The 12,183-nt window shown below is 42.3% G+C and overlaps 1 protein-coding gene across 6 annotated transcripts in view; it reads left to right on the forward strand.

The window, feature by feature from the left end:
- Positions 1-12,183, forward strand: part of MACROD1 (mono-ADP ribosylhydrolase 1) — a 193,258-nt gene that overhangs the window by 68,335 nt on the left and 112,740 nt on the right. For all 6 annotated transcript variants that reach the window (XM_068115275.2, XM_078779261.1, XM_068115276.2 and 3 more), the window contains exon 3: positions 2,330-2,428. In XM_068115275.2, coding sequence (XP_067971376.1) covers positions 2,330-2,428 — 99 coding nt within the window. The remainder of the gene's footprint in view (positions 1-2,329; positions 2,429-12,183) is intronic.

Below are 12,183 nucleotides of genomic sequence, written 5' to 3' on the forward strand. Positions count from 1 at the left end.
GTGCTTATCGATATTCAAGGTGAACCCATAGTTCAGGAACACAGGCTGATACTCTCTAACCATGGCGAGTACCTTACGCTCACAGCTCAATCTTTCGAATGAAAAGCAATGGACATTCGCGTGCCGGAAACTAAACGTATGATCTGACTGACCGGATGCATGCGCGGTACATCGGTACAGCGCAGTAGAAGAGTCCACACTATAAAGTTTGTGTCGGCGTTCGTTTGATCTCTTCTGTACAGTCGGGAAAAGTAAATCGTCGATAAAGTTGTTTTTTCCCACGATTTCTTAAACGATAGTGTGCGACCCATTGAAAATCCTTCGTGACCCAAACATTGGGTCGAGACCCATAGGTTGCGGAACGTCACATTAGAGGGTGAAGTTGTCAACAAAGAGAGTAGCAGGATTTTGCTGAGAATCGGAAGGTTTATTGATGGAGATCAAGAGCAGGACTGGACCTAAATACTGCACTTTGGGGCACACTCCATCCTCAATAGAAAGGAGATGAGAGGATCCCACTGAGAGTGGAGATGCCAGTAAGCTATGTGTGGAGCTCTCCTTTGATGCCATAGGCAGGGAGTTTTGGAGAGCAAGGCAGGGTGACAGACTATGTCAAATGCTGCTCTATGTATAGAGAGATGGCCCTGATAGATCATGTCTGAGATTGAAGTCCTCCATCTGTTGTTGGGAGAGCAGAAGCAGCATGTCCAGGGTAGAATGACTGGGTCTGAATCTAAACTGATTGTCTGAGATCAGGCTGTTGAAGAAAAGGAAGACTTTGGTGTTAACTGCGATGATAGATCCTATAACTTTGCTTGTAATTAAAAGTTAGCTAATATGTCTAACTAGGATTTGTTTTGCACCATGTTTATGTATTGCAGTAATGTTTGCTGACTTACAAGTGCACAGGAGGTGATCCAGAGCAAATGGTAGGGTAAACAGAACAGAGGGTGGAGGTGCAAGAGTGACACAGCAATCTTTAGGACATTGCACTGATGCCATCCGACCCTGTTGCAGAATCGGAGTCTAGTGTTGCCAGAAACTTCTGCACCTTTTCAAGTGAGAAATATAGTGTGCAGAAGCAGTTAGGTACTTCTAGAGAGCTAGGGCAAGGCATTTAGCTTTCTCACAAGCAGAGTCAGCTGTGGTACCATTTGAAGTGAGCCAAAGGATGGAGGTGATGCCTGCATGCACCAAAGAAGGTGCCACCAGGTTTTGGAGGAAGGACAGGTTTAGGAGGTCAGCGTTGAGGTTGGCCAGATGTTTTCTGACTCCTGAGAGTGGACATACTTCTTGCAGGCTTTGTGGTGTGAACTGAGGTTGCCATTGAGAGTATTTGTCTTCCAGGAGGAGAAGGCAAATTGTTTGAAGGCAATTGCCTCACCACAGAACTCAGTGTACCATTGGTGAAAGGATGGGTAAATCTGTGCATAATAGAGAGCTGGCTTCTGTGGAAGAATTCCCAGATGCCATTAATAGGGCAAATGTAGATGGAAGAGTAGTCTTGGAGTGGAATTGCTGCCAGTCATCTTGTGTCAACTGCCAGACTCTCCAGCACTGAGGTAGCTCTCTGAAAGTAGCCGGAGAGATATTTACTCTTATGAGCATGTGATCAGATGAACTAATTGGAGCAGGAGAATTTAGCTGGGAAGTTGGTCATCACTAAGTTCCGAAGGGTGGATTTGCCATTGGCTCAAATCTGGGACGTAAAGTTCACAGATTGATTTAGGCCCATGGAGTTACCGAAGTCATTTGCTTCCTTGCCATGGCTGGTTGAAGAGGTGCCAATTCCCAGCCAATTTGTAATGGTAACAGTTGAAACCCCTACATATGGGGAACAGAGAGTCTGTAAGGGTGGTTAAAAGTTGGTCCATGTTCAGAGACAGAGACAGCCATATCAGAATGAGGGGAACTGTGCAGCGCAGCTAAAGAAAATTTTAAAAATCGAGGTGGTTGCAGAGTGGAGGGTACAGCCAAGGTCTTCTTGAGGGTTCAGAGGGGTGTGAGAGCAGTACACATTGTCAGAGGACTCGTGCTCGAAATGTGACCCTCACCTTTCCCAGAGCAGTAAATGTACTCATATTAACGTTCGGTTGATGAAATTCACTGTTACTACTTAACTGGGGATTTTTTTTTTTTTAAATAATAATAATTGGCAGATTTTTGTTTCAATTACCTTATCTTGCCAAATGTTTGTTTTGCTTTTCCTTGTTTGAACTGCTGATGCAATAAATGTAATTGGACTCTTGGAAGGGTTGGAGGTTGCATTCTTCAAGTTTTGACTTCAGACGTGTACCTTGCTGTGTCCTCCCCTTCCAATCCCAAACAGTTGACAGAAAATGTGAAACCAAGAAGGCACTCAATGAAAAAATATCGCTTTTTAAGGGTGACATCACGTTACTTGAAGTTGACGCAATTGTCAATGCAGGTGAGACGCGCTCTGGCCTTGTGGTCTGCTCTCGGTGCCGACTTGTTTGCTGTAATGACTTCTGTTGCTGCTTCTGACAATGTTTTGGAGTGATAAACCATTTGTTCTGCATTATTGGCACCATGCTGGTTTTATATACCTTTATTAAACCATAAAACCATGTTCTTACAATTTCCATTTAGTTTGATCTACTCTTCCTTTCCTTGTATAATTAACCCCTTTGGTTCATATTTTCCACTCATCCCTTTTAAAGGTCTGTCCTTGTTAGCCACCGCTTTGTGTTTCCCTTTTCTCATTTAGCGAGTTGACTTTAATCTCGAGGGAACGAAAGCAATTTGGTGAATGTTTAATGTCTTGCTGAGAGTTGCTTTTTTTATTGTTGAAAATGTTCTGCAATTGCCAATTATTCACATTTCTTAAGACCTTTCATTGAATTGTCTGAAGCATGGAAAGAGCACCAAAACGCTTCCGTTTGAACAGCTCTTGTGTTCTGCCCGAACCCAGCCAGTGTCAGTTTGAACCTCACTCCTGTCTGTTGCATCAATGTTTGTTACCTCTGCCACCAAAGCTGGACGGAGGTTATGTTTTCACCCATCTGTCTGTCTGTCTGTGAACAAGATATCTCAAAATGTTGTGGACGGATTTAGACGAAATTTGGCAAAGAGGTAGTGTATGTGACACGGACAAAATTGTTAGATTTTGGTGAAGATCGGGATTCGGATCCGGCAAGCAGAATTTTTCAGTGATTCTTCACCATTGGGAGATGGGACCAAAAACGATATATCGCAGGATATCTCAGAGTTGTGGACCGATTTGGACGAAATTTGGTGGAGAGGTTGTGTGTGTGACAAGAACAAGCCGATTTGATTTTGGTTCAGGTACGAATCCAGATCCGGCCTATCATTGGGATACAAAACATAAACTGTTCTGCGTGTGTGTGTGTGTGTGTGTGTGTGTGTGTGTGTGTGTGTGTGTGTGTGTGTGTGTGTGTGTGTGTGTGTGTGTGTGTGTGTGTGTGTGTGTGTGTGTGTGTGTGTGTGTGTGTGTGTGTGTGTGTGTGTGTGTGTAAGTATGTATATACATATATATATATATATATATATATATATATATATATATATATATATATATATATATATATACATACACACAGATATATACATACATACATACATACATACAGTCATGTGAAAAAGTAAGTACACCCCATGTAAAGTTTTGACTTTTTCAACATACAGCTATTTCATCTTCATTTCAACAATATTGATAGATAAAGGTGATATAATATAACAAATATCATGAAACGTTCACATTTTGTAGTCCATTGTATAATTTAAATAAACATAAATGCAAATTTCGCATGTGGAAAAAGTAAGTACACCCCTACATTTATCACTACTTCAAAGACCTAAAATTAAAATCAGGTGCACCAGCTCAGGTGCAAATGATTAGAACATCGTGAGAGAGGATCTTGGAGGAACCTGTCTTATTTAAACCTCAGACATTTCGTTTGGTTTGCTCTTTGTTATTGAAGTGTGCGGCGTCACCATGCCGAGATTAAAAGAGCTCTCTGAGGCCTTCAGAAAGAAGGTTATTGATGCCTACGAGTCTGGGAACGGATTTAAAAAGATCTCCAAACAATTTGAAATCAATCATTCGATTGTCCAGAAGATCATCCACAAGTGGAGAAGATTCCAAACAACTGCCAACTTGTTCAGGCCAGGCCGCCCCAGCAAGTTCAGCCCGAGAGCGGACCGCAAGATGCTGAAAGAAGTCTCTAAGAACCCCGGAATGTCATCACGGGACCTACAGGTAGCTCTTGCCACTGTTGATGTCAAAGTGCATGAGTCTACCATTAGAAAGAGGCTGCACAAATTTGATCTACATGGGAGGTGTGCCAGGAGGAAACCTTTGCTGTCCAGAAAGAACATCAGGGCAAGACTAAAGTTTGCCAATGAACACCTAGGCAAAGACCAGCACTTCTGGAACAATGTGCTCTGGACAGATGGGTCAAAGGTAGAGCTATTTGGCCACAGTACCAGGAGACATGTTTGGCGAAAACCAAAGATAGCATTTGACCACAACAACCTGATACCAACTGTAAAGCATGGTGGTGGAAATATTATGGTTTGGGCAGCTTTGCTGCATCAGGGCCTGGGCAGCTCACCATCATAGAATCCACTATGAATTCTTCATTGTACCAGAGGGTGCTTGACGAGAATGTGAGGCCATCTGTCGGAAAGTTGAAGCTCAACCGAAGGTGGACCTTGCAACATGACAATGACCCTAAACATACCAGTAAATCCACCAAGGAATGGCTGAAAAGAAATAAATGGAGGGTTCTGGAATGGCCAAGTCAAAGCCCGGATCTAAATCCCATCGAGATGTTGTGGGGGGATTTGAAACGAGCTGTGCATGCAAGAAACCCCTCAAACATCGCACAGCTGAAATAATTCTGCATGGAGGAGTGGGCAAAAATTTCTCCCAGTCGATGTCAGAGACTGGTAGACAGTTATAAGAAACGCCTACTTGAGGTTGTTTCTGCCAAAGGGGGCAATACCACCTATTAGAGCCAAGGGTGTACTTACTTTTTCCACATGTGAAATTTGCATTTGTTTATTTAAATTATACAATGGACTACAAAATGTAAATGTTTAATGATATTTGTTATATTACATCACCTTTATCTATCAATATTGTTGAAATGAAGATCAAATAGCTGTATGTTGAAATATGTTGAAAAAGTCAAAACTTTACATGGGATGTACTTACTTTTTCACGTGACTGTATATATATTTTTTTGTTGAACAACTTTATCTTTATAAACACGTTTTTTATGTTTTCTAATCAATGATTCATAGGGAAACAATTAATCACAAATTTGTCTTTATATTTGTCTTTGCCAATTCAAATCGGCTTGGGGCAAAAAATTTCCTCAAATGAGGCAAAAAAATGTATAATTTGACGAGATGTCAATAGAGTTTCTTATCTCGGTGGTTTACTGCTGCAGTTAACACGGTTTGTTGCTGAATATTGCTGTAGTGTCTGAGTTGTGCTTTACAAACAAGACCTTATTTGGTGTCTATGGAACTACAGTGTGCAGAAGGATGGGTTTGCCATTTAGCCGTTTGTGCTAAACGCCACGTTGCTAAACGGGTTCACCATGCCACGCATGTTTCCTTTAATTTGTGCAATCTGAAATGTGGTGATCGGTAGATCGGCATGATGTGAGTACAGTAGACCAGGGTCCCCAGAGGTTTGGCCTTAAATTCCCGTTGAAGGCAGCATTATTGTCCCCCGTCGCACCGCGGAGCGAAAGGGGGACTATGGTTTTCCCCTCCATCCGTGTGTGCGTGCGAACGTGCGTGCGTGCATAAGCGAAGGACCGAATTCTAATTTGGTGTGTGGGTGCAACCCACGTCAAAATCCAAGATGGCTGCCGCCATGTATGTCTGAACCTTGTGAGCGGAATATCTTGAAAAATAAGCGAAGTACCAACTTCTAATCTGGTGTGTGGGTGTATCTAGGCATAAGGAAGAACGCTATTGAAAATTGGGTCGCCACGTCAAAATCCAAGATGACCGCCGCCATGCATGTCTGAACCTTGAGTGGAATATCTTGAAAAATAAGCGAAGTACCAACGTCTAATCTGGCGTGTGGGTGTATCTGGGCATACGGAAGAACGCTATTGAAAATTGGGTCGCCACGTCAAAATCCAAGATAGCCGCCACCATATATATGTCTGAACATTGTTGAGCGAAATATCTTGAAAAATAAGCGGAGTACCAACTTCTAATCTGGTGTGTGGGTGTATCTCGGCAAAAGCAAGAACCCTGTTTATAATTGGGTTGCCACGTCAAAATCCAAGATGGCCGCCGCCATGTATGTCTGAACCTTGAGTGGAATATCTTGAAAAATAAGCGAAGTACCAACTTCTAATCTGGTGTGTGGGTGTATCTAAGCATAAGGAAGAACCCTATTGAAAATTGTGTCGGCACGTCAAAATCCAAGATGTCCGCCTTGCATCTTCCACTTTGTCAACTCACATCACTTCACCGACGGGGGACCTCGGCGTAACGCTTGTTAAATATTTGGATTATCTTCAGGAAGTCGAGTTGGTCTCAGGAGAATTTCCATGTCAATGTTTGATTGCTGGTTAAAAACCCAGCTGGCTCGTTAATGACCTTCAGGACACGATAATTTGCTTTCCCACCATGGCCCGGTCTACATGTGGAGCTTGTTCGTTAATTTCTGGTTGACTTATCCCTTCCTTTGCTATGGGAGGTCAGTCCGAGTGTATATGGGTCTCGTGCTTCTCCTGTAACCTTCTATTTAAAAATAAATAACAAACTCAAATTGGAATGCTTAGATTACAGCAAGTGTACTGGACTCATAATGCTGCCACTCTCTTGTGTGAAGTTGCTATTTTTGACTCGATTAAGTCATTGCTGTTCTTGGAATGTAGCGTGACTTGAATGTTCCAGCACTGACTGTGTGGGTGGCACCACTTGTGTATTTGTTTTTTTGTGCCATACCATACCAATCACTCAAATGCCACAACCCCACCACCTTATATTCCCCCAGTCATCACTGTCCATAGATTGTGGCAAAAAAGGAAAAGCTTTTTATTTCTTCCCCAACAAAGGGTTTTTGCCCAAAATGTCAGTTTCTCCTTGCTTCCTATGGCAATTAGCACACATCAAAGAAGTCTTGTTGATTTAATCCACTGGTCTACCTACCCGCCGACACGTATCAACACTCACCTTCGCCAGCAAGACTAGTTCTTCATTCTGCATAAAAGGCAATGTTTGTCAAAAACGTGTACTCGCAACCAACTCCTGAAACCTCAAACCCACTCACCAACTCGTACATTCTCTCTGCATGCCCTGTCGTCACGCCATAAATCATTAACAGCCGCAAAATTTGTGGCATCAACCCAAGCTTCAAACACCAGGTCTTCAACTTCCCTGGCAAACCAATCCTCCTAAAACCATGCACTGTACAAGCTTCTCCCTTTCTTCCTCCACCCTGCCCACATTATTGAACAGTGATGGAACAGCAGTGCCGGAAAGAGAGCAGCAATTCTATTTGTGGGAAATTATGTGCTTGGTCGGGGGTCGCCCAAAGAGCGACCCGTGGTCGGGGACCCGCCACGTCCCCAGAAGCCCCATTTTTTTATCTGAGTGCTTGACACTCAAACCAAAATTGTTCTATAGGCCCTTAACTTCAAATTGGTACTGAAAACGAAACTTTTGCATCAATTTGAAATGAAAAGAAAAAATTACCCATGCACGGCTCCCCACGATCGACCTTTCCAACTGCTCCAATACCTTCCTTGCTGCATCAGTTGAAGGCTAGGCAACTGGCAGATCATCAATAAATGCAGATATTTCTGGCACACTCAGATCGGGGGCCAGCTTTGCCCCTGTCCTATATCCACTCTCAGCACTATCAACAACCTCATAACCAAAGCAAACAAGATGGGAGACATGCAGACTCCATTGAAATGTCCAGCTCCAATCTCTGCCTTCTGTTGTATCGGATGTGTCACAATCGTCATCCAAGACTGATCATAATACGGTACACCATCAGAAAATCCTTGATTCTCCCCCAAAAATATTTACGTGGCATATTTGACCACGGCATGTGGCAGCGATCCATACACATTCTCCAAATCCTGCCATGCAACCTTTGCTTCTTCACCTCCTGCGATATTTTCCTTCTTCACCTCCTGCAATATTTTCCACAACACTGCTGAGTGCTCAATGCATCCCGCCATCCTGCTTTCTGGATATAACCATCAACGAGACCATTTCTCTCTAATTAAGGATGAGAGTTGAGCAGCAAAGATCGCCATCAATGTGTTCCCATTCACACCCAGCAATATACACCACATGGCCAAAAGTATGTGGACAGCCGAACATCACACCCATATGTGCTCGCCTTCCCCATTACTGCTATAGCAGTCTCCACTCTTCTGGGAAGGCTTTCCACTAGCCGTGGGGATTTGCTTCCATTCAGTTAAGAGCATTAGTGAGGTCGGGCACTGATGTTGGGCGATTAGGCCTGGCTCGCAGTTAGCGTTCCAATTCATCCCAAAGGTGTTAGATGGGGTTGAGGTCAGGGCTCTGTGCAGGCCAGTCAAGTTCTTCCACACCGATCTCGACAAACCATTTCTGTATGGACTTCGCTTTGTGCACGGTGGCATTGTCATGCTGAAACAGGAAAGGGCCTTCCCCAAACTGTTGCCACAAAGTTGGAAGCTCACAATCATCTAGAATGTCAGTGTATGCTGTATCGTTAAGATCTCCCTTCACTGGAACGAAGGGGCCTCCCCCGAACCATGAAAAATAGCCCCAGACCATTAATCCTCCTCCACTAAACTTTATAGTTGGCACTATGCATTTGGGCAGGTAGCGTTCTCCTGGCATCCGCCAAACCCAGTTTCGTCCGTCGGACTGCCAGATGGTGAAGCGTGATTCATCACTCCAGAGAACGTATTTCCACTGCTCCAGAGTCAAATGGCGGCGAGCTTTACACCACCCCAGCCGACGTTTGGCATTGCGCATGGTGATCTTTGGCTTGTGTGCAGCTGCTCGGCCATGGAATCCCATTCCATTAAGCTCCCAACAAACAGTTGTTGTGCTGATGTTGGTTCCAGAGTAAGTTTGGAACTCTGTAGTGAGTCCTGCAACCGAGGACAGACAATTTTTACGCGCTTCAGTACTTGGCGGTCCTGTTCTGTGAGCTTGTTTGGCATACCACTTTGCGGCTGAGCTGTTGTTGCTCCGAGACGTTTCCACTTCACAATAACAGCACTTACAGTTGACCGGGGCAGCTCCAGCAGGGCAGCATTTTGATGAACTGACTTGTTGGTAAGGTGGCATCCTATGATGGAGCTACGCTGAAAGTCACTGAGCTCTTTAGTATGGCCCATTCTACTGCCAATGTTTGTCTGTAGAGATTGCATGGCTGTGTGCTTGATTATATATACGTGTCAGCAATGGGTGTGGCTGAAACAGCCAAATCCACTAATTAGGTGTGTCCACATACTTTTGGTCATGGTGTGTGTGTGTGTGTGTGTGTGTGTGTGTGTGTGTGTGTGTGTGTGTGTGTGTGTGTGTGTGTGTGTGTGTGTGTGTGTGTGTGTGTGTGTGTGTGTGTGTGTGTGTGTGTGTGTGTATATATGTGTGTGTATATATATATATATATATATATTATATATGTATATATATTATATATGTATATATATTATATATTATATATGTATATATATTATATATTATATATACACAAAGAATTAAGTTAAGCACCCCTACACAACGAATTAAGGTAAGCACCCCCTAATATATATTCTTTGTGTATATGTATACATTGGCATATATTCTAAGGTATGTGAGATCAAATAATGATTGGTATGACATTAGCAATTATCCATTGATGAAATTGAGTGATCAAAGTGAAAAAAAGTGATTGGTTGAGTCAGTGATCCGATCACGTGGGTCCTACACACGTTATTGACGCAAAGATCGCTAGAGGTCTTCTCAGAACAATGACTGTACGTTAGAAAACATAAACGTCATCCACACTGTCCGTGATGGACCTATAGCTCCATACTTAAATTGAGGTGAAAATATGCCTAAAATTCCCAAAAAATTTCACCTTAAATTATTCAGAATAAAATATTGAAAACGGCATGATTGTTATGTTTTTATGTGACCATAATATCACTTCTCCAGAAAATATAGCAATATCATGGGTATATTACACTGTTTTGACGACAACAAACTTGTAATGTGCGAGGTTGTAAAAAAACGGGGGGGGTGCTTAACTTAATTCTTTGTGTATATGTATATATATTATACATGTATATATATACACAAATAATTAAGTTAAGCACCCCTACACAACGAATTAAGGTAAGCACCCCCTAATATATATTCTTTGTGTATATGTATACATTGGCATATATTCTAAGGTATGTGAGATCAAATAATGATTGGTATGACATTAGCAATTATCCATTGATGAAATTGAGTGATCAAAGTGAAAAAAAGTGATTGGTTGAGTCAGTGATCCGATCACGTGGGTCCTACACACGTTATTGACGCAAAGATCGCTAGAGGTCTTCTCAGAACAATGACTGTACGTTAGAAAACATAAACGTCATCCACACTGTCTGTGATGGACCTATAGCTCCATACTTAAATTGAGGTGAAAATATGCCTAAAATTCCCAAAAAATTTCACCTTAAATTATTCAGAATAAAATATTGAAAACGGCATGATTGTTATGTTTTTATGTGACCATAATATCACTTCTCCAGAAAATATAGCAATATCATGGGTATATTACACTGTTTTGACGACAACAAACTTGTAATGTGCGAGGTTGTAAAAAGACGGGGGGGGGGGGGGTGCTTAACTTAATTCTTTGTGTATATTATAAATGTGTGTATGTATGTGTGTGTGTATATATATATATATATATATATATATATATATATATATATATATATATATATATATATATATATATATCTGTGCAGTGTCTGTGTTGTCCTGTGTTGTCACTGAACTACTCTCTCAAACTTTTGTGAAATCGTTCCAAACTGTGAAATCATACCAAACTTCTGGTGTGCACCTATCTCCCCCATCGGTATGTCCTAAGGGTATTTGTTTTGAAAAAAAAATCCAATTTTTTATTTTTGGGAATTTTTATTTTTCCCAACTTAAGTTTTCAACTTCAATTGTTTATAAAATGTGGTATTACGTATATTAAAAATACATTTGTGCAAAATGATTGTTTGAATTATGATTGGTTTAAACCATGACAAAACGGCAACTCGGGTACAGTTATTTATCTATATATCTACACATCTGGGCAGTGTCTGTGTTGTCACTTAACGACTCCCTCAAACTTTGTTTCCGTGGTTGTGAAGTGTTTTTAATAACATGGTGGTGGTTTTGAATCACGTGGTGGTGAGGTATTTTGAATTATGTGGTGGTGAGGTGTTTTTAAATGATGTGGTGGTGCAAGAAGAAGAAGAACCACCTTTAGAGGCCATTTTTCCCCGCAGAGCAGGGGTTGGCCTTTTTTGGGCACTGTGGCCCCTTTTTTTGAAGCAATGTTTTACAGCCGCATGCCCTTCCTGCCACCAACCCTGTTATTGTCCCCCGTCGCACAGCGGAGCGAAAGGGGGACTATGATTTTCCCCTCCGTTCGTGTGTCCGTCCGTCCGTCCGTCCGTGCGTGCGGGCGTGCGTGCATGCGTAAGCGAAGGACCGCATTCAAATTTAGTGTGTGGGTGCAACCCACGTCAAAATCCAAGATGGCCGGCGCCATGTATGTCTGTTGCCATGTATGTCTGAACCTTGTGAGCTGAATATCTTGAAAAATAAGCGAAGTACCAACTTATAATCTGGTGTGTGGGTGTATCTAGGCATAAGGAAGAACGCTATTGAAAATTGGGTCGCCACGTCAAAATCCGAGATGGCCACCGCCATGTATGTCTGAACCTTGTGAGATGAATATCTTGAAAAATAAGCGAAGTACCAACTTCTAATCTGGTGTGTGGGTGTTTCTTGGCACAAGCAAGAACGCTGTTTAAAATTGGGTCGCCACGTCAAAATCCAAGATGGCCGCCGCCATGTATGTCTGAACCTTGAGATGAATATCTTGAAAAAATAAGTGAAGTACCAACTTCTAATTTGGTGTGTGGGTGTATCTCGGCATATTGGAAGAACGCTATTGAA

This window comes from Myxine glutinosa, chromosome 5, assembly GCF_964187855.1.
Source record: "Myxine glutinosa chromosome 5, kmMyxGlut1.1, whole genome shotgun sequence".
Taxonomy (NCBI): domain Eukaryota; kingdom Metazoa; phylum Chordata; class Myxini; order Myxiniformes; family Myxinidae; genus Myxine; species Myxine glutinosa.